General features: G+C 44.7%; 1 protein-coding gene across 1 annotated transcript in view; it reads left to right on the forward strand.

Annotated features, from left to right (window-relative positions):
- Positions 1-838: 838 nt before the first annotated feature.
- ADGRL4 (adhesion G protein-coupled receptor L4) overlaps positions 839-26599 on the forward strand; it is a 170949-nt gene continuing 145188 nt past the window's right edge. Inside the window, exons 1-2 of the mRNA XM_084852118.1 lie at positions 839-1530; positions 3389-3553. Coding sequence (XP_084708244.1) covers positions 1404-1530; positions 3389-3553 — 292 coding nt within the window. The 5' untranslated portion in view covers positions 839-1403. The remainder of the gene's footprint in view (positions 1531-3388; positions 3554-26599) is intronic.

Genomic DNA, 26599 nt, shown 5'->3' on the forward strand with positions numbered 1-26599 from the left:
TGTTCATACAAATAAACACAGTTTCCTGGCCTATTGTTTGGGGATACCTTTGTGGCTGATGGAATTGGAGGGAAGAGGTTCACAAGACGAGAGCAGAGCAGCCGAAAAAGGGTGTGGCTGGGAGCATTCCGAGGCAGGGAGGGTGTAGCTGCATGTATGACACATCCAATGTGTCATACAGCAGCCTCCTCCCCTGCTCCATACGCCTGCGGCTAGACATCCGCAATCAGCTGTCTAGCCAAAAAAGCAGGGCAGGAGAAGCGCAGAGGGAATGATCCCCTCCGTGCTTCTCCTGCCTTGCTTAGGATAGGCAGTTGCCTCTGAGTTCAGAGGCAGCCACCTATCTCGATAGGATTGCACCCTAAGTTGCAATCTTCTACCGACTTACCTGGGAGTCAGCACCATTGAACTCACAGGCACTGATATCTGAGTAGCCATGTATAGGATTGCTCTGCTCAAAAAGCTTTACAGCAAACATTCAAGCAACACACACCAAATAGACTATAGTAAGAAATAAAGTCTATCTGAGAGAGAGAGAGAGAGAGAGAGAGAGGGCATTTGCATTATTTTTCTCCAGTTTCTGTTAGATGTAGGTAAATTCTTCAATCCCCGCCCCCCAAAAAATATTCTTTGCCACTCCTTTCATCCTCTAATTATTATTACATCACCCCTTTTAGGGTTTTGCCACGTACCTCCCTGCTTAAGCTTCCCTGCCCTGGCCCTGAAATTCCTTGTTGCACATTCAGTTTCCTGCCTCCTTCCTCCCACAGCTTTATATCTTTGTTTTCCACACAAAAGCAATCTTGGTGGATTTCCTGTGCCTCCTTCTTGTGCTGCTGCTCTTAAAGTGACAGAAATTCACAGAGCAACTAGAACATCCTGGATAACTGAGAGAAGCAGTCAACACACAGCACAGAAGCAAACACACATTTCACAACTCCTTTTGGGATGCTAGAGCTCTGATGTGCTCAACCACCTGCAGACAAGGGTGATGGGATGCTGGGGCAACAGCTTTGCCTCCATTTACCCATTTTTATTCCTAGTCTGTTCTCCACATCCTGCCAAGAACGAGGTGATCTCCATCCAGTGTGCTAATCTCAAACCTTTGCTCCACTGCTCTACAGTTCTTTCTCTGTGTTCTCTTTAAATCTGATCTTGGTCTTCAACACTGTATCCACTCATATTCTGTGCTCATGTGTGTCTCTTGCTCCACCCCTGTCCTTACTGACATTCCTTCATCTTCTTTATGAGGAATTACATAATTCCTTTCTTTTCCCTCCCGACTGATTTGTTCTTCATCATTTGCATCTACCTTGTCCTTCCCTTAAAGTATTTGGAGGCGCATAGCCAAAGGCAAATGACAGCATAAGAGCAGCATTTTTTTCTGGGATTTCACTCTTCTAATGGACATGCGTGGACGTTTTGCACATGATCATACATTCTCCAAAAGCACTGGTTTGTTTGTTACAAGGGGACTTAAGATTGAACATTTCAGAGAAGCACCACCCATGAAACTTCTCCTGCTACTAGGTATGTAATGTTATTTTTAGAATGAAGGTTAAGAGTAAGGTGGAGGTGGGAAAGAAAACTGGGGCAGACAGGCCTTGGAAAAGGGAGAGGGAGAGACAGTGTGGAGGTTATTATAATTAAAGCCCTTCAGATGTCCAGTTGCTGGATTTGACAACTCCCTTTCAGCAGAGAAACTCCAGTGGCTGAAGAAACTGAGTATTCAAACCACTTCTCACTGAAGTTGATGGCAAGAATCCCACTGGTTTAAGTAAATTCTGATTGTACCTTGAAAAGATAAAAATGCTAATGTAGTAAAACTTTGCAAAGTGAATGTTATCCAATTTGTCAAAGCAAAGCCACATCCTGCAAATCAATGGCCAGATTTTTTTTTTTTTAAACTTAAGAAGTTCTCTGTGGGAAAGAAATACATTAATAATGCATAATACAACAGAGGACGCGAACAAAACTGAATTATATATTTACCAAGTTGTTTAATCTTAACCTTTAAAATATTATTTTTGGTCATTATTATTCATAGAAAGCAGCTTCTATTTTTCCTGCAGTAATTAATCTTAGACTTGTAACATTAGGACTGAAGTGATATACAGGTCTATTAGTGAGTCATTCAGCTTTACTAACCTGTACAAATTGGTCCTAGCTGATCATTTTCTGAAATTTAGGTGCAGTCCTAAAACCACTTACTAGAGAATCCCACTGAACTCATAGGGTAAACATGTTTCAGATTACTTTGGATTGAGCTGATCTTCCTTTTTCTTTGTCTTAATTAAGAAAATATATTTGCCATTCTTTAGCAAAACAAAAACAATTCTCAGAGTGACTTGCATAAAATAGTAATATAGGTTGCTACTTTAGAAAAATGAATGTTCATAGAATCATAGAATAGTAGGGTTGGAAGGGGCCTACAAGGCCATCGAATCCAACCCCCTGCTCAATGCAGGAATCCAAGTCAAAGCATCCCTGACAGATGGCTGTCCAGCCTCATCTTGAATGCCTCCAGTGTGGGAGAGTCCACTACCTCCCTAGATAATTGGTTCCATTGTCATATAACAGTCAGGAAGTTTTTCCTGATGTTCAGCTGGAATCTGGCTGCCTGTAACTTGAACCCATTATTCCGTGTCCTGCATTCTGGGATGATGGAGAAGAGATCCTGGCCTTCCTCTCTGTGACAACCTTTCAAGTACTTGAACAGCGCTATCGTATCTCCCCTTAGTCTTCTCTTCTCAAGGCGAAACATGCCCAGTTCTTTCAGTCTCTCCTCCTCAAGGGCTTTGTTTCCAGTCCCCTGTGTTGGTGACACAGATCCTGATGACAATCACGAGATCTAAGGAGAATCTAAATAAATGTTTGTGGTCCATGACCCAACCCCAGAAGAAAGGCCCAAGTGCTTGATCTATTTGCTTCTCTAGATCATGCCATAGTCTGGTAAAACTGGTAAAGTGTTTCAAAAATGATATTGCCAGTTCATGAAGGTATGCTCTTCCATGTGGTTATATCATTACAGAAAAGAAGTACTTCTAATTAGTTATAGGAAAAAAGTAGTTTCAAAATCATTGAGTACTTTTCCCCCTTTGGTGTACACCATTTTTGTGTTTGCTGAATGCACCTTAAGGTGAGTCAGATGGATCCATAGGCATAAAAACTTAATTGTCATGTCCAAATAAGCTTAAATTATATGTAAATATTTTTAGACTAGAGTTGGGTTTCTGTTTTAGAGCATGTGCCTTATTCAGTAACTAGTTTGGGGGACTTTTCTCAAGATCATGCCAATAACATCACAACCAGGTTTGCAAGAACTAGTTTTAGAACTCAGTACACATCTACAAATGCAAAACTAATGTTTGTTTTTAATTCCATTTAGTGTTCATGTCCACCCTGTGGGACAGTAGCTACTCCTCCCAGAACTGCACCAACCCATGCCATGAGCATGCAAAATGTGAAGTTCGTAATGGAGTCCAAGGCTGTTATTGTAGCCCGGGATTCACTGGACCTGGAATAAGTGGACTTGGCAAAAGTGGCTGTTATGGTAGGCAAACTGCTCTTCACTTTGCTTCTTCCAAATCATTGCTATTTTGTATCTTTTCTTGAGTAATCATTAGCTATCTCTTCATTTGACAACCTTCTCCTTCAGGCATGATGCAGGAGAGACATGGGAAAATTGCATGGTTAATTTAATTCAGCCTTCCCCCAACCTGGTGCCTTCTAGATGTTTAGAACCACAACTCCCAGCATTCCTGACCATTGGTTACACTTGCTAGGCTTGATGGGAGTTCAAGTCCCAAACAACTGGAGGGCACCAGCTTGGGGAAGACTGAATGAATTTGTTTCTGAACTTGTGCATTTTGTATGTTTTGTGGAGATCTAGGGTTGCCAACAAAATTCCCTCTGCTAGTGAACTCAGGTGGAGAGTGCTGATAGGATTAGAGCCCAAATGGGGTTACTGAAAAACAAGAGGGAGACATCAGCATGCCTGTGGGAACCCCCAAGATTTTCAGAAGTACAACTCTTTTTTTAACCCTAAGGAGGCAGAATATCCTACCAAAGAACTACCCAATGAGGACCGAGCATGCTCAGTAGCCATGGAAGGTTGAGTGTCACTTGAAAAAGAAAAATGGAGAACTGGGGGCAGGGACATAAAATGAAATAGAGGATCCTGGAAGAGTGTATGGCTGTTTGGCAGGAACCCTGAATAGAAGTCAGTTCTATGTCATCTGTGTATTCAGAATGTCTACACACAGACATCTAAAACTATAGAAAAGGAAGATGTTTCAAAAGGAGAAATGCTGACTTCATCACTCTAATCTCTGTTCCCATGGAAAGGAAGAAGAAAAATAACAAAACTCTCACTACTTACAATGATTCATTTCACAATGACTGTATTCATCATGTGATAACTATAAGTACAAACTGATAGTTTGGCTGACTAGAATGGGTTTTACAGATCAGCTATCACACATGGAGTTTTCATATCATGTGGATACTATTCCTGTCAATTAGAAGTGACTATATCAAGTGGTATCTCTCATTTCAACTGATCACATGAATTGGTTGCTACTCCACTGGCAACGTATGAAAGGAAAGAGTTCTCCTATCACACAGCTAATGGATTAACAAAAGCTAAACTTGTGTTTAATTTGTCCCATTAAAGTCATTGGGACCAATTGTGGATCGACTGTGTGTATTCATTATGCTGGATATACTCAAAAAGCTAAATGGGTTCAAAACCAAAAATGATGTCAAATCCATTTTAAAAAGCAAAAACAAGGCAGGTTCTAGATAGGTTGTTAACTTTGCAATCCTGAGATCACAGCTCATTAGAACCAATGCAGTTAAGGACAATTTCAACTGGAGAAAAGAAACACACCGTTGACACATGCACCCATATTTTTCTGAACTGGAGCCTAAAGCTAGTCAAAGATTCCTCTTCCAAATTTCTCTTCAAACAGCTTCATGTTCATAAAACAGTGACTTTTTGCCCTGTGTTCATAATCGTCCTCATTACAAAAACGTAATAGTTATATTTACTGGGAGTTTTTTAAAAGAACACAATAACAAATGATCCTAATAAATATGCTGCTGTTTTGCAATTTAACCATTAGACCTTTGAACTTTGATGCCTCTTCCCCAATAAATCTCTTTTGTCCCCCATCACTGAATTCTGACATGATATGCCTGGGTGCACACCACGAAAAGTGAACTATTTATTCTCATAGATGCTAACTTAGGAACTATCTTCAGTCTAATGATTAAGCTAAATTAAATACCAAAAAGTGTCTTCAATTAAATCTTCTGTACCAAAGCATTTTCATGTTAGGAAAATGTTATAATAGTATCACAACAGTTTAAATATCCATGTTGTACAAAATTGTTTATATTTACCATCTTCTAATCTTTACCCATACAACATGACAGGACTCTTGAGTAAGCATTTTTAGGGTTGCCCAGAACTTTTACCTCTCTGTTTTACTGGTGGATCTACTATGATTTTGCTGTCTTGTATATGTTTGATTATAGTTTATGGTCAGCACCGCTAGCAAGGTGAGCTCCCTCCTATATCAGGTGGCCCCTGGATGGAATGTAACCTTTTCCACAATGCCCCGAAGTGGTGGTATGTAGGTGGGAGGCTCCCAGACCCAGCTCCCCACTGCGGGGTGCCCAAGACCAGCGTCCATGGTGGGTGCTTGGGCCAAGCAGCTACCTGAACATGTAAGGCATGTCTATGGGGTTATTGTTTTTATTATTTTATCATTGCGAGCGGAGATGGGTTAAAGAAGACGCAGACAACAAGCTTGGGTTGAAAATTGGGCCACATTTATTGAAATAGCTGCAAAGGGGTAACTAGGACGGGCATCTAACTGTGTCAGCGGCTAGCTGGCACTTCTTGGGCGAAAACATACCCAGCCTGAGGGGTGACGGTGATCTCACCATCCCTCTGGACTGCCCCTTCTGGGGGAGGTAGACTTTCTGGTGTCACCCCCAACCCGGTGCCGCGAAACACCTGGGTGAGTGAGTAGGGTTGGTCTCCCAGGCAACCCTTATCCCCCCGCTGAGCCGCACAACCCGTTCAGGGGGCCTCAGGCGTCACCTGTCACCATAAGGTGCCTCTGCATGCACACCATCCCTACTTTCCTGTTTTGCCCATCCTAGCCGCCAACTGGAATGTGACCGATGATAAAGACCATATTCCCTTACAGGACACACTCGACCCGCAAAACAGTGTGACGTAGGCAAAAAAGATGCACAGTAATAGGCTAATCAAACTGTGAGCCAAAAAATTCCTGCATGATTCCCAAAGGGCAACCGGTAATAAACCCACACTGCTTAGGGGAGGGTGGGAGGGAGCTGCGTTGAGCCAGAGAGCTGAGTTTGAGAAGGGGGCTGAGTTTAAGGCAACTCAGCCTGCCCCTCCTTGCATGGTGGTGCCACTGGGGTAGGGGTGGACGAAAGTCACTTACCTTTCGTCGAAGCTTGTTCGTGTTGGGGGGGAGGCGCTTCGCTGCTCCCCCCGCGAAGTTCAGGCCGGGGGGGGAGGCTTCCCGCCTCGCCCCGGCCGAAATTCAGGCCGGGGGGGAGGCTTCCCGCCTCGCCCGGCCGAAATTCAGGCTGGGGAGGAGGCTTCCCGCCTCGCACAGCCGCAAACTCGAAAGGTTATTTTTAAAAAAAAAACCGCCCCCGTGATAGGCTACGTGACGATTAACGTAGCCTATCACTGCTAGATCTGCAAAGTCAGTCATGATAGGCTACGTTAATCATCACGTAGCCTATCACGGGAGACTTTTAAAAAAAAAAGCGCGTACGCTAATGGCGGCCCCCATAGGGAGCCGCCATTCGCGTTCCTTATTTGGTCGCTGTAGTCTACGTAAATCTTTACGTAGACTACAGCGACCAAATAAGGAACGGGAATGGTGGCTCCCTATGGGGGCCGCCATTATCCGTACGCGCTTTTTTTTTTTTTTTAAAGTCACCCGTGATAGGCTACGTGATGATTTACGTAGCATATCACGGCTGACTTTGCAAATCTAGCCGTGATAGGCTACGTTAATCATCACGTAGCCTATCACGGGGGCGTTTTTTTTTTTTTCTTTGATTGGAATGGCGGCGGCGGCAGCCGGTCGAAAGACCGGCTGCCGCTCCCGCCCCGCACGAACACCCACCGAACCGCCGGCCGGACCCGCCGCCGGGAGGGACATTCGGCGAAGGTAAGTCCCATCCCGGGGGGGGCGGGGGGGGCGGAGGATTTCTCCCCGAAACTTGTTTGGGGGGCCGAACACGTTGGCGCTCGGCCCCCCAAAGTTTCGGGGAGAAATTCTCCGCCATCCCTAGGGTGCACCAATCAAAGGCCCCTGAGTCATGTCACCCCACCCGCCCGCAATGCCCCCCCCCTTTTAGCCAGACAAGCTGGCGCCGGGTGAGGGCATTTCTTCTTGTTGGCTTCCTTGAACATTTTGTATTGAAATGTAGGATAGAAGTGTTTTAACTAAATAAAGCTATAGCAAGGAAATGTCATACATAAGAACCGGGTAGCATAGTAGGCCGCATTCTTAGAAAGCAAAGATGTGTTTCTTGAAGGCAGCACATTCCACAATTCTTGGTTAATATTCACTGTCTTCTTCTAAGGACATATTTACCATCTGCTTTTAATTGGATCAGATCTTAAAAGATAGTCAGGATACTAATTAGCCTGAAGCTAAAAAAATGTGGAGCTTAATGATGTGATAGAACTTGGGGGGGGGGTGTTTTCTTCCTTTCTTCATAGAAAGGGCTTCTACTGTTCTGGAGATGAATGCTTGCTACTCTTTAATTTATAATCCTTGGTTTCACTTTCATGTGCGTATATAAGATGCAGTTCCCCAAATAGCACACACAGTGCAAGCATGTTAGTTAGATAGGTGGTAACATTCACTGTTGCTGTCATTAGCATCAATTTAACAATTTTGCACCTGTTCGGTAATAGCTAGCTTTTAATGATATCCTTAATGATGTTATTTAAATGCCTCCTTTCTTCATTCTTCACTCTGGAGCTTTGTGTTGTTATAATCAAAGAGGCAACAGTAGCTGTTGCTTTCAATAATGTCATTCAACCTTCTTTATTAAAAAAAAAATCTGTATGTTTATTTGAGGGGGGGAGCGGGGATAAGGAGATGGCATTTATCAATCTAATTCTTTGTAAGTGTGTCGTGCTATAAAACCAACCCTTTGCTATTTAATGAGGCAAGTGAGTTGGATCCAGAGTAGTGATTAGTGGAGTCCCACAAGTGCTGCAGGAACGGAGTGGGAAGGCAATCTTCACAATTCCTCTTTCCACCTGCAGTTTCCCATGCTTCCTGAAAAGCTATCCTGGAGAGCCGGGAGACCCTTTGGAGCAGCATGAGAGGTGACACAGGAGGCTGAAAAGAAATTAGCAAAGATGGCCAAGCCTTCCTCTTCCTCCAGGATGGAGCCTCTGCTGGATCCTGGTGCCTTCCATGAATGGAATGGCCCTTCTAGATACAACCCAGTGACTGAGTTCAGATGACACACCATGGCTTGTTGTGGGTTATTTAATCCATGATGAGCCATGGCATAATGTGCAGATCCCAGTTTGCATATGCAACTGCTATGTGAACTAGGGGTGGACTAAAGTCCCTTACCTGTCCTCGAAGGACGTTCGCGGTGGGGGGGAGGCGCTTCGCTGCTCCCCCCGCGAAGTTCAGGCCGGGGGGAGGAGGCTTCCCGCCTTGGCCCGGCTGAAATTCAGGCTGGGGGGAGGCTTCCCACCTCGCCCCGGCCGAAATTCAGGCCGGGGAGGAGGCTTCCCGCCTCGCCCGGCCACGAACGCGAAAGTTTAAAAAAAACTTAAAAAAAAAAAAACGCCCCCTGATAGGCTACGTGACGATTCACATAGCCTATCACGGCTAGATCTGCAAAGTCAGCCGTGATAGGCTACGTCAATCGTCACGTAGCCTATCACAGGTGACTTTAAAAAAAAAAAAAAGCGCGTACGCTAAGGTTGGCCCCCATAGGGAGCCGCCATTCGCGTTCCTTATTTAGTCGCTGTAGTCTACGTAAATGTTTACGTAGACTACGGTGAAAATAAGGGCAACGCAAATAGCGTTGCCCTTATTTTCGCCGTAGTCTACGTAAAGATTTACGTAGACTACAGCGACCAAATAAGGAACGGGAATGGCGGCTTCCTATGGGGGCCACCATTATCTGTACACACTTTTTTTTTTTTTAAGTCACCCGTGACGATTGACGTAGCCTATCACGGCTGACTTTGCAAATCTAGCCGTGATAGGCTACGTGAATCGTCACGTAGCCTATCAGGGGGCGTGTTTTTTTTTTCTTTTATTGCAATGGCGGCGGCGGCAGCCAGTCGAAAGACCGGCTGCCGCTCCCGCCCCGCTCGAACACCCGCCGAACTGCCGGCCGGACCCGCCGCCGGGAGGGACATTCGGCGAAGGTAAGTCCCATCCCGGGGAGGGGGTGCGGGGGGTGGGGGGGGTTGAAGGATTTCTCCCCGGAACTTGTTCGGGGGGCCGAACATGTTGGCGCTCGGCCCCCCAAAGTTTCGGGGAGAAATTCTCCGCCAACCCTAATGTGAACCCAGTGAGCATTGGTTAAGTGAGAGGAAAGCAACCCTCACATAACCTGAAAACAGTCCGTAGATTATGTGAGGGTTGTTTAACCCTCACATAACCCACACTCATGGGGTTCGCATGACACGACAGCCAGGAAGTGGGGGCTGCATATTCAAAATGGTGGATGCACATGCCCCACATGTGACATAACCCATGGCAAGGCTGCATTACCCACGATGGGCTGTCATGTCACACAGACAGCTCCAGAGACTGCAATACTCTGTGTTTTCCAGATTGCCAAAGACAGAAAGTGGATTGAGTAACAGAAGAGAATGTCCCCCTGAAACAGGGATGGGGAAGCTCAGGCCTGGGGGGAGAAGCAAATCTGACCCTCCTGGGGACCCAATCTGGCCCTCCTGGGGACCCAATCTGACCATCTATTGTTGCCCAGAGGGCCACACCTCCTTTCCCCTACCATTAATCATTTGGTGGTTTCCCAGCTTTTTTGAATGTCTCACCCATTCTAAAAGGTTGAAATGCCTCTCTTCAGGCTTAGTTACTGGCAGGAAGGACTTTAAGCTACAATATGCTGGCATTTTTTGTATGTTTAGCCCCTTGTCTTTTGCCTCTGGCCCTGCCCCTTTGCCTTTGGTCCTGCCCATGTGTCCCCCACCATCCGCCCCCAAGAGCTTCTCTGAAATTGAATTTAGACCACAGACTGAAAGAGGTACCCCACTCCTGACCAAGAAGATGTGATCTAAAGATTCATGAGTGGAACGTCTGTCCCTGTTAAGATCCCAGCCAGAATTTGGGGGGCAGGGGGCAGAGGGAGGGAATGTCTGGTGCTGAGTCAATGTATGCAGTAGGCTGCATGACTCTTAAGAAATAATGTAGCCATAGAAAGTGTTGGGACTAGAAGTTCGTATAGTAGAAAGAGATGCACCAAAACACCCTGTCTTGGTGTACGCTGGGATGTGTAAAGTAAGAGAGGGCCATATAGTGCTGTGTTCTTGTGCATTTTTTCTGCCATGTGAATTCCAGCACATCCTGTGACTACATTATTACTTAGGGCTCTCATGTCATCTACTGAATGTATTGAATCAGCAGACATCAGCAGTCAATTCATATCTCTGGCAAGAGTGATCCATCCAACTCCTGGCAACCCAATGCAGATGGGGAGAAAGAGAGAGTGAAGGAAGTGATAGAAAGAGAGGGAGAAATGGGTGTTTCAGAACAAGAGACAGAAAAAAGGATGGCAAAAAGGGGCCAGTGTGATGTAGCGGCAAGAGTGTTGGACTGGGAGCTGGGAGATCCAGGTTCTAGTCCTTACTCAGCCATGGAAGCTCACTGGGTGACTTTGGGCCAGTCACAGACTCACAGCCCAACCTACCTCACAAGGTTGTTGTGAGGATAAAATGGAGAGGAGGAGGATTATGTACGCTGCCTTGGGTTCCTTAAGGAGGGGAAAAGGCAGGATATAAATGTAATCAATCAAAAAGAGAGAGAAAATGGGGTGGCTCTGCCCACAGCTAAGTTCAGCCCTGCCAATTGCTGAGATGCGACTTTTTTAACCATTTATTGTGTGCTCATCATTCCCACTCATGGTTGTTTATGGGTTGTTTAGACAACGGCGTGACCCTCCAGCTTCACTTCTATGTCTAACCAGCACTTTCCGAGTTTCTTTAGAGCAGGGACAATGTGGCAATTGTGAAAGAAAGCTCAATTTCCTTGTGTATTTGCACTATTCCTCTATACCACAGTGCCATCTAGAGGTCATGTAGCAGAAAAGCAGGAAAGGAAACACTCCTCATGTAGTGCTCGGATCTCAATTCTGCGACAAATCTGAAAGTAGATACAGCAGATTAACAGCCTCATGTAGAAAAGCTCCTAGACAGAAAAAAGTTCACCACCCCAAACTAAAGGAACTGAATAATCCTGCAAATGGGGGAATGGCACATGTTCCAATTCCAGAATTAATTTAGGAATTCTCCTAAGCTTTTTGTGGATTTGACCAGAGACTAAATCACAAGGGGAACGGGATCTTCTCTTCAAACCTTTCCTCCTCTCATTGCATGGATCCCCCATCCATCACAGGGCCAGCAATGACATGACTTGGCCTTGGCCCACTGTCCCGTAGGAAATTGTATCACATGAGGGGAGAATGCCTCCAAAGGGTTCTTGTTATATGGAATTCAGGAGAAATGCAAGGCAGAGTGACCCCCCACCCCCAATAAAGGAATGGAAAATGAGGTATCTAGTTTAGGATTGAACTGCTTCTTTCCATAACTATTACAGTTTTAGATTTGAATATAAATCACATTGAAATTACAGAAAAATTGAACTTCAATGCTACATATCACCCCATATCCAACAAACAATTCAAATACTGTTGAATAACAGTGGGTGACAAAGAAGCCAATTGAAAAGCAATGTTGGGGAATTCCCACCCCCAGTCGGCCAATATTTGAGATAAAAATGGGCTGACATATTTGTAGTTTTCCCAGACTGTTCTGTAGCTTTAGTGCTGACTGTCTCATCACCGCCGACTGCCAATTTGCTGTTTTGCTGGCACAAGGCAAAATATTGAAGTAAACAGTGTTTGTTTTAGCTTTCTAAAATATGTCAGGACTACGAAGCTGAGCTTTTTTCTACGCAGGCCGGCAGGCAGGAAGAGTGGAGATACAATAGCCACAAGAATCTCTTGCAAATGTCGCTTGCAATTTACACTCTGAAAGATGAATCAACTGCCACTGGAAAACAGGGGCGGCTCTTCCCAGATATCATGAGAAGGGTATAGTGCCCATCAGGCCTACTTTACTCCAGATGGAGCCAAGACTCTGAAAAGCCATCATGCCTTTCCATTCCAAATGCAAAGCAATTATATTTGCTAGGGTTTTTTGTTTTTGTTTTTTTTTAAGGAATTGGATAGCCCACGTATTTGATATTACAGCTGCCTGGCGAGAGAACTGAATAATTTCACAAGACTCAGCAAATGCATTCTTGAAAATCACAGGAAGGTTACAATGCACGAGAAGATAGAACTTGCTTTTTTTCCTGTCAGAATACCAATCCAAGTCAGTTTATTTAACTTTTCTTAATGTTAACTGAATGTTTGAACTCACTGAACACATGGTGGCCTGGGTTGGATCCTGACTTAGTACTGCACCTTCTATGGAAGCCTCCAAATTTGGATGCTTCTGAGATTCCTATGCCCTGCCAGGATCCGGCAGGGCAGGAGGAACAGTGGAGTCGATCTTTGCTTCCCTGTCCTCTGATCTCCTATATTTTTGCTAGGTGGGCTTTTCAGCCCACCTAGCAAGGGTGCTTTGGAGGGGGAAGAAAGGAGGCTGGAGGAGGCTCAGGATAAATTGTATCCAGGCCCCTCCAGTCTCCTCCCCTGCCTGCCCACTGGAATGCCCCCTTTCCCCCCTCTCCACAGTCAATTTTCTGATCTCGGAGACACAGTCTGCATGGTTGTCTCCAAGCTGGCTGTCAGGGGGCAGGGTTCGGATCTCTGACTCCCACTTCCAAGGTCAGAGCACTATCTCCAGCCTCATAAGGGGGTTTCCAAGCCATCCTATGGTCCTTGAGATGTGTGCCCAGAGACCATAGGATTGCTCTCTCTGTCATACTTAGAGTAGACCCATTGCAATCAACAGCACTTTAGTCAGTCATGAGTAACTTAAGTCCTATATGACATATCTGACTAAGTCTGGAACCAGACCGATGTTTGCAGTGATATGAAAGTTCACCCTGTGTTCTTTGAACTGGGATGGCTCATTTACACATGCAAATCACACATTTATGCCACAGTCGTCAAATGATTTCACATGCAGATCTGAAATACCACTTAGGCTCAGTGGTCCTTTATGCCTCCTTAACTTTACACATGATGGTCATTTCAGGGCTGCATAGTTTGTGGGCTAACGCATACTAGTTCCGATTTTCTGGCTCCGAAAATAGCAGTGACCACCAGATCTCTGTTTAAGGCTAAGTAGGCTAGTTCTATGGCGCAAGGGCATTTTCACACATAATACAAACAGCAGCATTTCCTTAATGTGTTTTTTAAAAAAACTTATTTAACTTATAACCCTACTTACCAACTTATGCAATCTGAGTATCCAAAAAACATATCCCTGTCACCCTATGAGCGACTGAAATGTAGTTTCCTCTTCTAGTCCTGTGTTCTCTCCTAGAAGGTGGGTGAGGGATAAGTTGGGAATGCAGAATCTGGGTATATTCTGCATGTATATGCATATGAGAAAGACCCAGGACGTTCAAATAAATATTTCACGGTTGTGTTTGGTGACACAAACATATAGAAAACTGTAACAAATTTAGGTATCAGGGCCAAGGTCCAGGCTGCAGAATTCAGCCCGAGGTCCAAATCTGGTGTCTAGGGGCCCCAATCTGGCCCACCAGGTTCCCCAGGAGGCCATGCCCCACCCCCTTTCCCCCAACTACCTATCTTTCAGTGGTTTCCCAGCTTTTATATACTTTTCTGCCATTCTAAAAGGTTGAAATGCCTCTCCTAAGGCTTAGTTACTGTTAGCAAGAGTTTTGAACTAAAACTGGCTGGTATTCCTTGTTTTTGGCCCTACCCCTTTGGCCTTTGGCCTTTGGCCTTGCTTGCCTACCAGTGGGACACAGCCCCCAAGAGCGTCTCTGAAAAGGAATTTTGCCCGCAGGCTAAAAGAGGTTCTACATAGTGCTGTGCCGAAAATTTCTCCCACATTTTGTTGACCATTCTCATTCAATTTGATAGAAAAGAAATTGCTTTCAAAAAGAAATTCAAAGAAGGAGAAATTTGGGGGAAATTCTTATGGGCTGAGTTTGGGGTTCTTGTGCTTACCTTACTTATGAGGTGGCTGAGAAGTGGTCATGAATGTCCTGTCATTGTAAAGTCATCTCTGTGGCAGCTTGTAGCCTCCTCAGCTTCCCGACTTCAGTTAAAACCATCACGAGGAAGACATCATGACTCTATTCCTCCCGTGGGGCTTTTTCAGTTCAGAAAGTGCAGGTGGCCTGGGAGGCTACAGAACAATGGAAAGATGTGTAATTGAGAGAGAAAACACGCACAGCACCCGCGGCCACCTCACAGTGATTAGGTAAGCTCAAAAATACCACCAAAATAAATTCAAAATTCTGCCTCAAAAAAGTGGAAGCCTCAACACAGTTGATGCTGTTGCCACCTACAGAAGCAGTGCAGTAAACCAAAAGCTCTTAGGAAAAAAGAAAGGACCTGGGCAACAACCCCTGCCAATAGTGAGCCCTGTCTGTGATAAACTGTTGGAGAATTTCTCCTCCCCTAGGAGGAATTCTGTGAAATTGTCCCTCCCCCCACAATTTATCTGCCCACAAAGAGGCTGGAGAATTTTGAGAGGCCATTTGTGCACAGCTCTATTTCTGTACCCCTGACCTAAGTGAATGAATAAAGAACATACATATTTTAAGAGGTTGGCTGGCTATGATAAGAGGTGCAGGATTCAAATGTCTTTGTATTTGTAGTGTAGACAAAGGTCAGTGATACAGAGATAGCATGTGTTATAACAGGAAGACCTTAAAACAGCCTTCCCGAACCTGTTGTCGTCGTCGTCCCCCCGATGTTTTGGATTACATCGCCCATCATCCCTGACTTCCCATCATCCCTGACCTCCCATCAACCCTCGGCTAGGGTTGATGGGAGTAGTAGTCCAGAACATCTGGAAGACTTCAGGTTGGGTATGGTTCCTTAAAGGTTCTAAAAAAGGTAGCAAGGTGGAAAAGAATTCTTTGTGTCTGACTTGCTGCGTTGGGCCACTACCAATCAAAGAGGACAAAACTACAGGAGATGGACCAATCCTTGAATGGTCCATCCTAGCTAATACTTTGGAAGACAAAAACAAAATTCAAAGTGATCTTGATAGACTGGAGCACTGGGCAGAAAACAAGAGAATGAAATTTAATAGGGATAAATGCCAAGTTCTGCACCTAGGAAATAGAGACCAAATGCACAATTACAAGATGGGGGATACTTGGCTCAACAATACTACAAGCAAGAAGGATCTTGGAATTGTTGTCGATTACAAGCTGAATATGAGCCAACAATGTGATGTGGCTGCAAAAAAGGCCAATGCTATTTTGGGCTGCATTAATAGAACCATAGCTTCCAAATCCTAGGAAGTACTAATTCCCCTCTATTCAGCACTGTTTAGGCCTCATCTGGTGTACTGTGTCCAGTTCTGGGCACCACACTTTAAGAAGGAATACAAGCTGGAGATGGTTCCGAGGAGGGCAACAAAGATGATCAGGGGACTGGAAACAAAGCCCTATGAAGAGAGACTGAAAGAACTGGGCATGTTTAGCCTTGAGAAGAGAAGACTGAGGGGAGATATGATAGCACTCTTCAAGGACTTGAAAGGTTGTCTCAGAGAAGAAGGCCAGCATCTCTTCTCTATTATCCCAGAGTGCAGGACACGGAATAATGGGCTCAAGTTATAGGAAGCCAGATTCCGGCTGAACAGCAGGAAAAACTTCCTGACTGTTAGAGCAATACAACAATGGAACCTCCCCACTAGGGAGGTAGTGGGCTCTCCCAAACTGGAGGCATTTAAGATGAAGCTGGACAGCCATCTGTCAGGGATGCTTTGATTTGGATTCCTGCACTGAGCAGAGGGTTGGACTTGACAGTCTTATAGGCCCCTTCCAACCCTACTATTCTATGATTCTATGACCACACTGGTCTAGCTCAGCAAAAAGCTGCTCTTAATATCTTATTCTCTATGTTATTTCTGGTCTTTCTATCATGAGAAACCTGAGAGCTGAATGTCTACCCTAGTTCACTTCATCTTAGCCTGAGGTTACAAACTGGTTCAGGCAAAGTCTGGCCTGAGGCATAGCTCCACAGCATGGAGCTGTAGAGGCGTTCAGAAGGCCGGTGATTATGGAAGGTCTTTATTCGAATCCCCTCCCCAAGCTGAGTTCTGCCTGATTCTTGTAAGTGTTCTTCCACCCCAGGAATTTCATGAGCCTCTACAAAAAGAGCTGCCATTGAGAAGAAGACCCTCACAGGCCAATTAGAACACCTGCTTCAATCAATACAATTCCACACAAAAGGACTGCCTGTCTTGGTTTTATACCAGTCTTCCAATCTGACTCAATAACTGTTCCAGATGGAGCTTAGGGGTTAAGCCAGTACCTGGCAAAGTGTTTTGCTGGATATATGAGCCAATGAGCCCTGATAACCAAGCTAGTCTAAGGCTATATATATTTAAAACATATAAACAACATGAAAGCAGCATTTCTTTTAGAAAGCTTTAACATAAAAACAAGGTCCTGCACCACTCCCATGAATTCTTCCCTACACCAAAAGTCTCTTATGACTTTTATAATACTCAACACAGGTGTCCCGAATTGCCAAAGAGGATCAGCCTTCCCCACTCATTCAAACAGTTCACCTAAACCACAGTTCTTTCTTTAAGAACAGGCAACTCTGAAGGCAGCGTTTGGGGCAAGTTACTTCATCACAAGTTCCTGTAGTTCTTATAGCTGTTGACCCATGAATCATTTTCAAGCATGGCACAGCATAAACCTTCCACATTTGTTTGGGGAATTGGAAAAATATTGCACGGAGGTGACAGTATATCTGTCAATGCCATTATATTGACCCCAAAGGTAGACAAATCCAGTTTCTCTCCTACCGTTCTTTCAAGGGGATGGTTGCAGGACATTATAGCAGAAGCTTTCATAGATAGTGAAAGCTTGTTGATGAGACTTACAAGATCCAGGTTCCTACTTAATGAGGGGCTCCTCTTTGTGCCGGTTGTGTGTGAGAGGGGCAGTGGGAGCATGGCGACCAGGGCTTATCCCCAGGGCACAACCAGCAGCCCACTGTCTGACTTGTTGTCAGGCTGTGCCAAGGTGTGCTCTGCCCTGAGACCTAGTCAGCTTCACCTTGGAGTGATGCTTGGGACAAACCAGAAAAAGACACTTCTAGTGTCTGCTCTAAGGCCATAAATAGGTAGCCTCTTTCCTGGTCCCAGGCACTCCATCTTCCCATCTGAATTTGGGCCTTAAAGACCAAGGTAAAGTGTAGGTGCATGGAAGGGAAGTTGTAAGCAAGCACAGTTTGTGACCATTACTGATCATGGAGCTCATCTGTTAAAGCATCAGCCTTCGCTTCCAGTTTCCTAGATTTGTGGATCCTGATAGCCTTAACTCCAGTCTTGTATGCTTTTTCCCACTGAAGGGCATTCTTTTACCTAGAACAACAAGTGGCAGAATACTGTAATAACTGTATTGCTGCTATATTCAAGCTTCCTGATTAAGAAGCAGTGGAAGTAAGGGATTTTTGAATGGCAATTCACATTGAGTCCACCAGATTCCCTCTGCAACACAGAATCCTCCGGCAAACATCGGAGTACTGGCAGCATTCTAGTTTCAGAATGAAGCGGAGCATGCACAACATATAACCTTGCCAGCAATCACTGCCATAGGCTTCAATGGGTCAGGAAAACCTTAATATATGTTGAACATCTGCTCAGAATTTCACCAAACCAATGAAGGTCTGCCTTCTTCAACAAGCCTGAATAAAGTACATCCATAGTTTTTGCTAAAATCTGAAAGAAAGAAATGATATATCTGTCTGAAAATGGGAGTAAAAAAGCCAAATGTGTCAATTTTCAGAACTTTTTAACTTGCTCTATCTAGGGATGGGCAGAACACTTACCTGTCATTCCTCCCCCCCGGAATCCTCTTTGGCTGGCTCTGCTCCACGGCAATTCTGCAGAGCCACCGGCCGTTTCCGAAGTGCCAGCAATACAGCTGCCATGCCGTATCGCTAGCTGAAGGGGACTACTGCCTGAGGACGCAAATGGCGTCCTGGATGCCATTTGTGTCCTCAGTCAATCCGCGCAGCCAGCGATATGACAATGACAGCCGTATCGCTGGGTCTCCGGAGCTGGCCGGCAGGGAGGATCTGGCCGGTGAGGATTCCTCCTGGAGGCACAAGTAGGAGATCCGATCCTCTGTGGACTTCAGGGGGGGCGGATTCAGTAGAATCCGGCCTCACTGGTGTCCATGGAGGATTTCTCCAACATCCCTAGCTCTACCTTGACACTTTGATTGGATCAGTTTGACATTCGGCACATACGTAGACCTCATCAAGTAGATCATGACAGACAAGTTTTAAATTATTAGCTCAACAGTGTTGTTTTTATAAGCAATATAATGTTTTTAGGCTTATACTGGTGGAAACATTTTTGTTTTTGTTTGCTCATTTCCTCAACTGAAGGGACACTTCCATGCCCCTTTAATGAAATAAAATGAAGGAAGGAGAAAATGATTGAAAATATTGGAAAGGTAAAAAATTCACTGAGGAGAAGCAAAGCTACCATGGAGGGGGGAACATAATTGATTGAGGCACTTCTTAAATGTGAGGAGGGAAAAAGAGTGATGGCAATGTGGAAAGATCAAGTTCCACACCGAGGATTCTGCCACAAAACCTGATAACAGTGACAGATTCCCCAAACAGTAGGTGATATCTTAGTACAGATAGCAATTATAAGGAATTCAGAAAGAATAAATTTATTTAGAGAAAGAGATGCATTCATACAGGCTAAAGCAATATCATTGCCAGGTCCCTAGTTGGTAAACAATATCTTAGTTGTTCACATCTGCCATAAAGCTGAATCCCATTACTTCCATATGTGATAAAAGATTATTTTGATTGAAATAGCAATTTTTTCAACAACAACAACAACAACAACAACAACAAAACTGCTACAGGAGCAGTTGTATGGAAAAGACTACTAGCAGCTTAAAATCCCATCACGTGAAATGAGTAATATAATTTATTTCAACGCAGTTGACCTGCCTAGGTTATCAGGCGAGGTTTGTGTCTGTAACGTACACTGCTGATAACAGATCCATGATTATGGGCTTCACCTTATCTTTCTGAACATTTGGTAGGACTGATAACCATCTGAAAATGTTGAGGTATTGTCCTCATGTCCTGCCTGTGCAGGTTTTCCAGAGGCATTTGGTTGGCCACTATGGAAAAAGGATCCTCCATTATGGTACCATCTATATGAATAATGGTTTCATTTTTGGCAATTGTTCAATGGGGATCGTGACTTTTAATGTTGGGATTGCATTATTTACACATTTACTTCAGGGGAAAGTATCAGCTTCACATAACAACACCCCAAAGCCACCAATACCAGAGCCAATCTCAGAATTTCATTGGATGAAGGCATCATTCTGTTGCTGCAGCTGCAAATATGAAATTATACATGATACAAGCAGGAACGTTCTGCCATATCAATGCTTCCTTGCTGGCTCCTTTTTGGGTGTCAACAGGATACTGGAAATAATGGGAAAGTTGTGCTGTACCCAAACATTCTGTTTAATCTGAGTCTTAAAAGAACAGAGTTGGCAGAGAAGCAAAGGGACATTACAATGTGTGTATGAAGTGGTGGGATCCCAACAAAGAGCCTGATTGGATCTTAACCTTTGTTTAATGTGAGACTTTCATCACACCACAATAAAAAGTGCTGTTTGGGTAAGCCTTTTGGGTGGGATACCAGGAGAAAAACTATGTAAGCAAAATTATCCAGAGCAGAATGCCTTGAAATGCTTTGCTGCGCAAGCCACGACGATTTTATATAATTTATGTTTGGAAACGGATCAAGTCAGAAGTTAAACTGTATGTTAAAGATTAACCTTTTTTACACAGTAGAATGGGGATGGGAAACCTGTAGCCCTCTAGATGTTGTTGGACTCCAACGCCAGCACTCCTGACCATTAGCCACGCTGGTGGGGGCTGATGGGAGTTTGAGTCCAACAACATCTGGAGGACCACAGCTTATCCACCCCTGCTGTGGAACAGAGATTACTGTTGCCTCACCTCTTCTGGATGGTGCAAATTTTTCCATTACAAGATGGAGGCATGGCTTCATTTGAGTCATGCTTCATCAGGGGTTAGACCCAAGAATACTGGGATGTATGATCAGTGTCGGCTGTAAATGTAGGGTAACCCTTGAGCAAGATGCCTTTAGTATCCCCCTCCCTGAGTGAACCCAATTCCTTGCCACTGCCCCAACTGGCTGTTTTATTGCCCAAGAGGGAGAGGGCAAGATGAAGCAAGGGTGCTGCTCCTTTGCCTTGCTCTTGTCACTTCTTGACCACTGCAGGTAAATCAGAACCAAGGTAAGGAAGAGGAGGATCAGGGGGCTTTGAAAGAGCCCTTGAAAAAACAAAGTTTGTTTCATCTTTTGTTTCATTTCTCACCACCCATTCATTTTGTTTTCCATTTGTTATTGTTTCTTTTATTCTGTTTCTCTTTTGTTACTTTTTCATTCATTTTTTATTTCTCATTCTGCAGTCATGACATTATAGACCAGCCTTCCCCAACCTGGTGCCCTCCAGATGTGTGTGTTGGACCGCAGCACATGGCCAATGGCCATGCTGGCTGAGAATTAAGGAGTTCCAGTCCAACACATCTGGAACACACCAGTTTGGGGAAGGCTGATATAGATCCAGCCTGTCTTTTGATGTCTAAATCACAGGGGAAGCCTACATGTGTAGAGCAGGCCCCTCTTTTATAATTCCCCCTCCCATTTGTAGACAGGGGAGGTGGGAATTATAAAGAGATGTTCTAGTGGGATGGGATGTGGCAAATGGAATTGTGTTCAGATAATGCCCACTTGTCACTTCCTTGTCAGCACTTTGAGATCCCTCCCTCCCTATAGAATTTCCCTGGTTGTATCAGTTCGCTAAGCAAAGCAATGCAATGCAATATCTCTGGACAGTTTTAGAAAACTTCCTAATAGAAATGAATGGGAGAATTTACACAAAATAATTTTCATTCAGTCAGTCTGTTCACTTCTCCATTTTCATTTGTTTCTCATTAGAAGCAAATGTAAAACAAAATGAAGGTGCTTCGTTTCGTGTTTCATTCATTTCAGGAACAAATGGGCACCCCTAGTGGACCCCCTACATAGGCATGGGCCTCAGCATATGCCCAGTGATGCTCTTGATGCTGACCACCACCACCCATGCTAGCCCTGTGATGCAAGAATAAAGCATGCTTTTATGCATGTGCCTTTCCCTCAATATCGTATAACAAAAATACTGGGTAACCAAAGCAACTTCCACAAATCAGAGCTCAAGGCAAGGGAGTTCAAGTTAGAGTGACTGATCTTCACTTTAGAAATTAAGTCCTGTAAAGGTATGAACAGTCGATAAATTTTCAGAAGTTTTTTATTCTGCATCCTTAACTCTTTGATAAAAGTTATTAATATCTTTTTGTTACGTATCAGTTTAACTGTATAATAGTAACAACAAGGATTATGTATTGACAAGGCTGTGTGACGTTGTCAGTCTGGTATGATTAGAATCATAGAATAATAGGGTTGGAAGGGGCCTACTCTTTGAGTCCAATTCTGTAGCCAACTGTGGATCCACTGGATCATTGTTTTATCTAGCCCACTTTGAGCTAGTTTGCTCATCAGGATATCATGGGGCACTTTGTCGAAAGCTTTGCTGAAGTCGAGGTATATGATGTCTACAGCATTCCCACAGTCTACAAGGGAGGTTACTTGATCAAAAAATGAGATCAGATTTGTCTGGCAGGACTTGTTTTTGACAAATCCATGTTGGCTTCGAGTAATCACGGCAATGTTGTCAAGGTGCTTCCAGATGGATTCCTTTATCATCTGCTCCAGAATTTTCCCAGGGATTGATGTCAGACTGACTGGTCTGTAGTTCCCAGGTTCCTCCTTTTTACCTTTTTTGAAGATAGGGACAACGTTAGCCCTCCTCCAGTCATCTGGCACTTCCCCCGTCCTCCATGATTTCTCAAAGAGAATAGACAGCGGTTCTGAGAGTTCTTCTGCCAGTTCCTTTATGACTCTAGGATGCAGTTCATCTGGCCCTGGAGATTTGAACTCATTCAAAGTAATTAGGTGTTCCTTGACCATATGCCTATCGATCTCAAGCTGCAATCCTGCCCCTTCAGCCTGTACTTCACCTTTGCCAGGGGGGTCATAGACCCTCTTTTGGGAGAAGACTGAGCCAAAGTAGGAATTGAGCACCTCTGCCTTGTCTTTGTCATCCGTTATTGTTTTGCCATCCTTATTTAATAGCTGAACCACCATTTCTTTCCTCTGCCTTTTACTATGCATGTAGCTGAAGAAAGCCTTTTTGTTGTTTTTAGCATCCCTCACTAACCTCAGCTCATTCTCAGCTTTAGCCTTCCTGATGCCATCCCTGCAATTCTGTGCTATCTGCCTGTACTCTTCCTTTACTTGGCCTTCTTTCCACTTCCTATATGTGTCCTTTTTTGTTTTCAGGTCATCCCTAAGCTTTTTGTGAAGCCACATTGGCTTCTTCTGTTGTCTTCCACCTTTTCTTCTTGTTGGAATTGCTTGTGATTGTGCCTTGAGAATTTCCTTTTTTAAAAGCTCCCACCCATCTTGGACTCCTTGTCTCATTAGCGTCGCTTGCCATGGGACCTTACTGATCATTGTTCTGAGTTTATTAAAATCAGCTTTCCTAAAATCCAGGGTACGCGTTTGACTACACTCGGCTTTTGCTCTCCTTAGAACCAAGAACTCAAGTACAACATGGTCGCTTTCCCCCAGAGTTTCTGTAACTGCTACTTTATCCACTAAGTCATCTCTGTTGGTTAGGATCAAGTCAAGGATAGCCGTTCCTCTAGTTCCTTCCTCTACTTTCTGTAGGAGGAAGTTATCCGCCACACAAGTCAGGAATTTCCTGGAGGGGCCATGTTTTGCAGAATTTGTCTCCCAACAAATATCGGGGAAATTGAAGTCCCCCATTACTACTACATCATGCTTCCTTAAAACATTGGCTATTTGCTTTTCAAAAGTTTCATCCTTGTCTTCTCCTTGATTGGGTGGCCAGTAGTAGACTCCGACCACCAGGTTCCTGTTATTCTTTGCTCCATTTATTTCAACCCAGATGCTCTCGATGGGGCTACCAAGCTCCTCCTCCTGTATTTCTGTGCAGAGATATGTATTTTTCACATACAGTGCAACCCCACCTCCCTTTCTGTTCCTCCTGTTCTTTTTGAACAAGTTATATCCTTCAATTGCTGTATTCCAGTCATGAGAGTCATCCCACCAAGTCTCAGTTATACCTATCAGGTCATAATTTCCCTATTGTATTAAGAGTTCAAGTTGGTTCTGTTTGTTTCCCATACTCTGGGCATTAGTATATAGACATCGAAGACCATGTGCTTCATAGTCTGGCTTTCTTCCTACATGTGTCTGAAGACTATTATAGGGTGCTATCAGAGCTGTTCTCTCCGTTGCAGTGCATGCGCCTACATCCATTGTTACCCCCAACATTACATCTCCCTTCCCCGCAGGATTCAGTTTAAAGCCCTCCTGATGAAGTTCTTCATGCTGTGGCCAAACACATTCTTCCCATCCTTTGTGAGGTGCAACCCATCCCTAGCCAACAGCCCATCTTCCAGGAAGTATAGCCCGTGGTCCCAGAATCCAAATCTCTCTCGTCGGCACCACCTTCATAGCCAGTCATTCACCCGGAGTATTTTTTATTCCCTTTCTATCCCTCTTCTAACTACTGGAAGGATGGATGAGAAAACTATCTGGGCCCCAAAGTTCTTGAGTTTCCTTCCCAAAGCTTCAAAGTCTGACGTGATCTCTTTGTAGCTCCGCTTGGCGATATCATTTGTTCCCACATGGATGAGAAGAAAGGGATTCCTGTCAGTGGGCTTTATGAGTGCAGGCAACCTTTCAGTCATATCTGTAATATGTCCTCCTGGGAGACAACATACCTGGCGAGTCCACGGGTCTTCGCGACATACTTGGGTCTCGATCCCACGCAGCAAGGAGTCTCCCACTACTACCACTCTTCTCTTCTTCTTCTTGTAGGCCTGGGTTTCATCGCCTCTGTTTGACTGACCTTCAGCCTCTTGCTCACTCTCATGCAGGTTCCCCTGTGATTCTTCCTCTGCAGGCTGTCCTCCAGTCTCATCCGCAAGTACCTGGAATCGGTTCCACAGCTCCACTGCTTCCACTGGTGCAGAGTAGCATCTAGTTCTTCTTCTCCTGACACCCTTTTCCAAGGAGTATCCTCTACTCCATTTTTCTTCACCTCAGCATTTCCCACTGCCTCATCTTGCTGTTGCTCTTCAAGCTTCTGGTCTTCCCTTTGCTGCTGTAGTTCCCCCATTCTGTCCAAGAACTCTTCGTGTTCTCTTATTTCCCGGAGGGTCGACAGTCGCCACTCCACTCCACTTACTTTTACTTCCAGCAGCGTGATCAACTTGCACTTGTTGCAGGTGTAGGCCATGTTGTTCTCAGGCAAGAAAACAAACATTGCACACACCTTGCAGGTCACCACCACTGGAGAGTCTTGTCCTTCCATAGCCTCTTTTCCCTTTTTGTATCTACCTTTGTGATTGTTCTAGACTAGCCTGTGCCTGCTCCTCTACTCAGTAGAGGTTAAAAGCAGAGTCCCACTGGTGTGAAAGTGTGTGTTACAAGACAAATAAATGGAAAAAGTTAGTTTAAAAAATATAAAAAATGTTAGGGGCCTCCCCCTTGACCTCCCCTGCCGAACTCCCCTGGCCAACTCCTGTTTGCTCCCCCTGTTCGCTCGCTCTCTGGGAGCTTGCCTGCTTCTGTAGTCCCTGGACCAGCTGGAGCAGCTTGCTCTGCTCTGCTCTGCTCTGCTCAGCTGGGAGGTGGGAAACAGACTGATACAACTCATTAAACTACAGTAGATGTTAGTGCTGCAGGTGAAACATCCTTCACTTTACAATGTCATCAAGTTGGTGAACTTTTGGCTGCATACAACGATGGACAGGACAAATGTTATGACTATGGGCAGTATCCAATGCTGCCCATGGACTAGCAGAAACTACCACTAGTGAAATGGGATGCTAGTGGTTGATAGTACAACTGGAAACAAGACCAGACTAACACTTCCAGAAGGGCAGAAGTCAGTAGAGTTTATGGAAGGGATTTATGACCTGCTAGCAGTCATGCCCACTAGCATATTGTGATTGGTGCTGGTGGACTGCCAGCACTGGATACTGCTCACTGCTTTCTCACTCAGTCTACTGAGGATAGTTGCAAAAGAAGCTTCCCTAAACTTGCCCCATTAAGGCTGAAATCCTAAATAACACACTAACTAGGAAGTTAGCCCTATTGAACACAATGGGACCTACTTCCAAGTAAACATGCACTGGAACGCACTTCTCATTATTCTGCTGGAGTACAAACATTCCTAAATATAACAAGCTGGAAGAGCCCGTTCCTGTTTCTTTGAAAAGACCCCACAATTTTCTATTCCCATTCAGCTATTCATATAGACATAGAAACAGCTCTTTAATTTAAAACGTTTTAACTAGACCTGTGCACAAATGGCCTCTTGAAATTCTCCACCTTACTTGTGGGCAGAGAAATCTGGGAGACAATTTCACTGAATTTCTCCAAGGGAAAAAGAAATTCTCCACAGTTTCTCATAGGTAGGGCTCCCCACTGGCAGGGCTTGTAGCACAGCTTCTTTCTTTTTTGGTAAGGGTTTGGGGGGGGGGTTCATGCTCCAACAGCTTCAACTGTCTTGGCAGTCTGGCCCCCAGTTGCTTCCATCGCAGTGCAACTAGGGGCAGTGTTGTGTCTGTGTAGCTCCAGGGATGAGGTGGAGTTAGTGCTCTGCCAAAGGCTGTCCTCCAATTCCATGACAGTTTTCTCAGCCCATGAAAGAGGCTTCCATTGTTCTGCCTCATTCAGAATGTTTTATAATTTATTTTTGTGGTGTTTTTGAGCTTACCTCATCACAGCTAGCCTCCCAGGCTGCCTGCACGTCCTGATCTGAAAAAGCCCCATGGCAGGAATTACCTTATGGCCCCTTAAACTGGTCTTAGTTGAAGTGAAGGAAGTTGAGAAGGCTACAGGCTCCTAGAGAGATGATTATACAATGAAAAACAGGACACTTGTGCTCACTCCTTGGCCACCTTCTAAGTAAGGTAAGCCCAA

This window comes from Heloderma suspectum, chromosome 4 (genome assembly GCF_057233095.1).
Source record: "Heloderma suspectum isolate Gila_16-S chromosome 4, 16-S_ref, whole genome shotgun sequence".
Lineage (NCBI taxonomy): Eukaryota > Metazoa > Chordata > Lepidosauria > Squamata > Helodermatidae > Heloderma > Heloderma suspectum.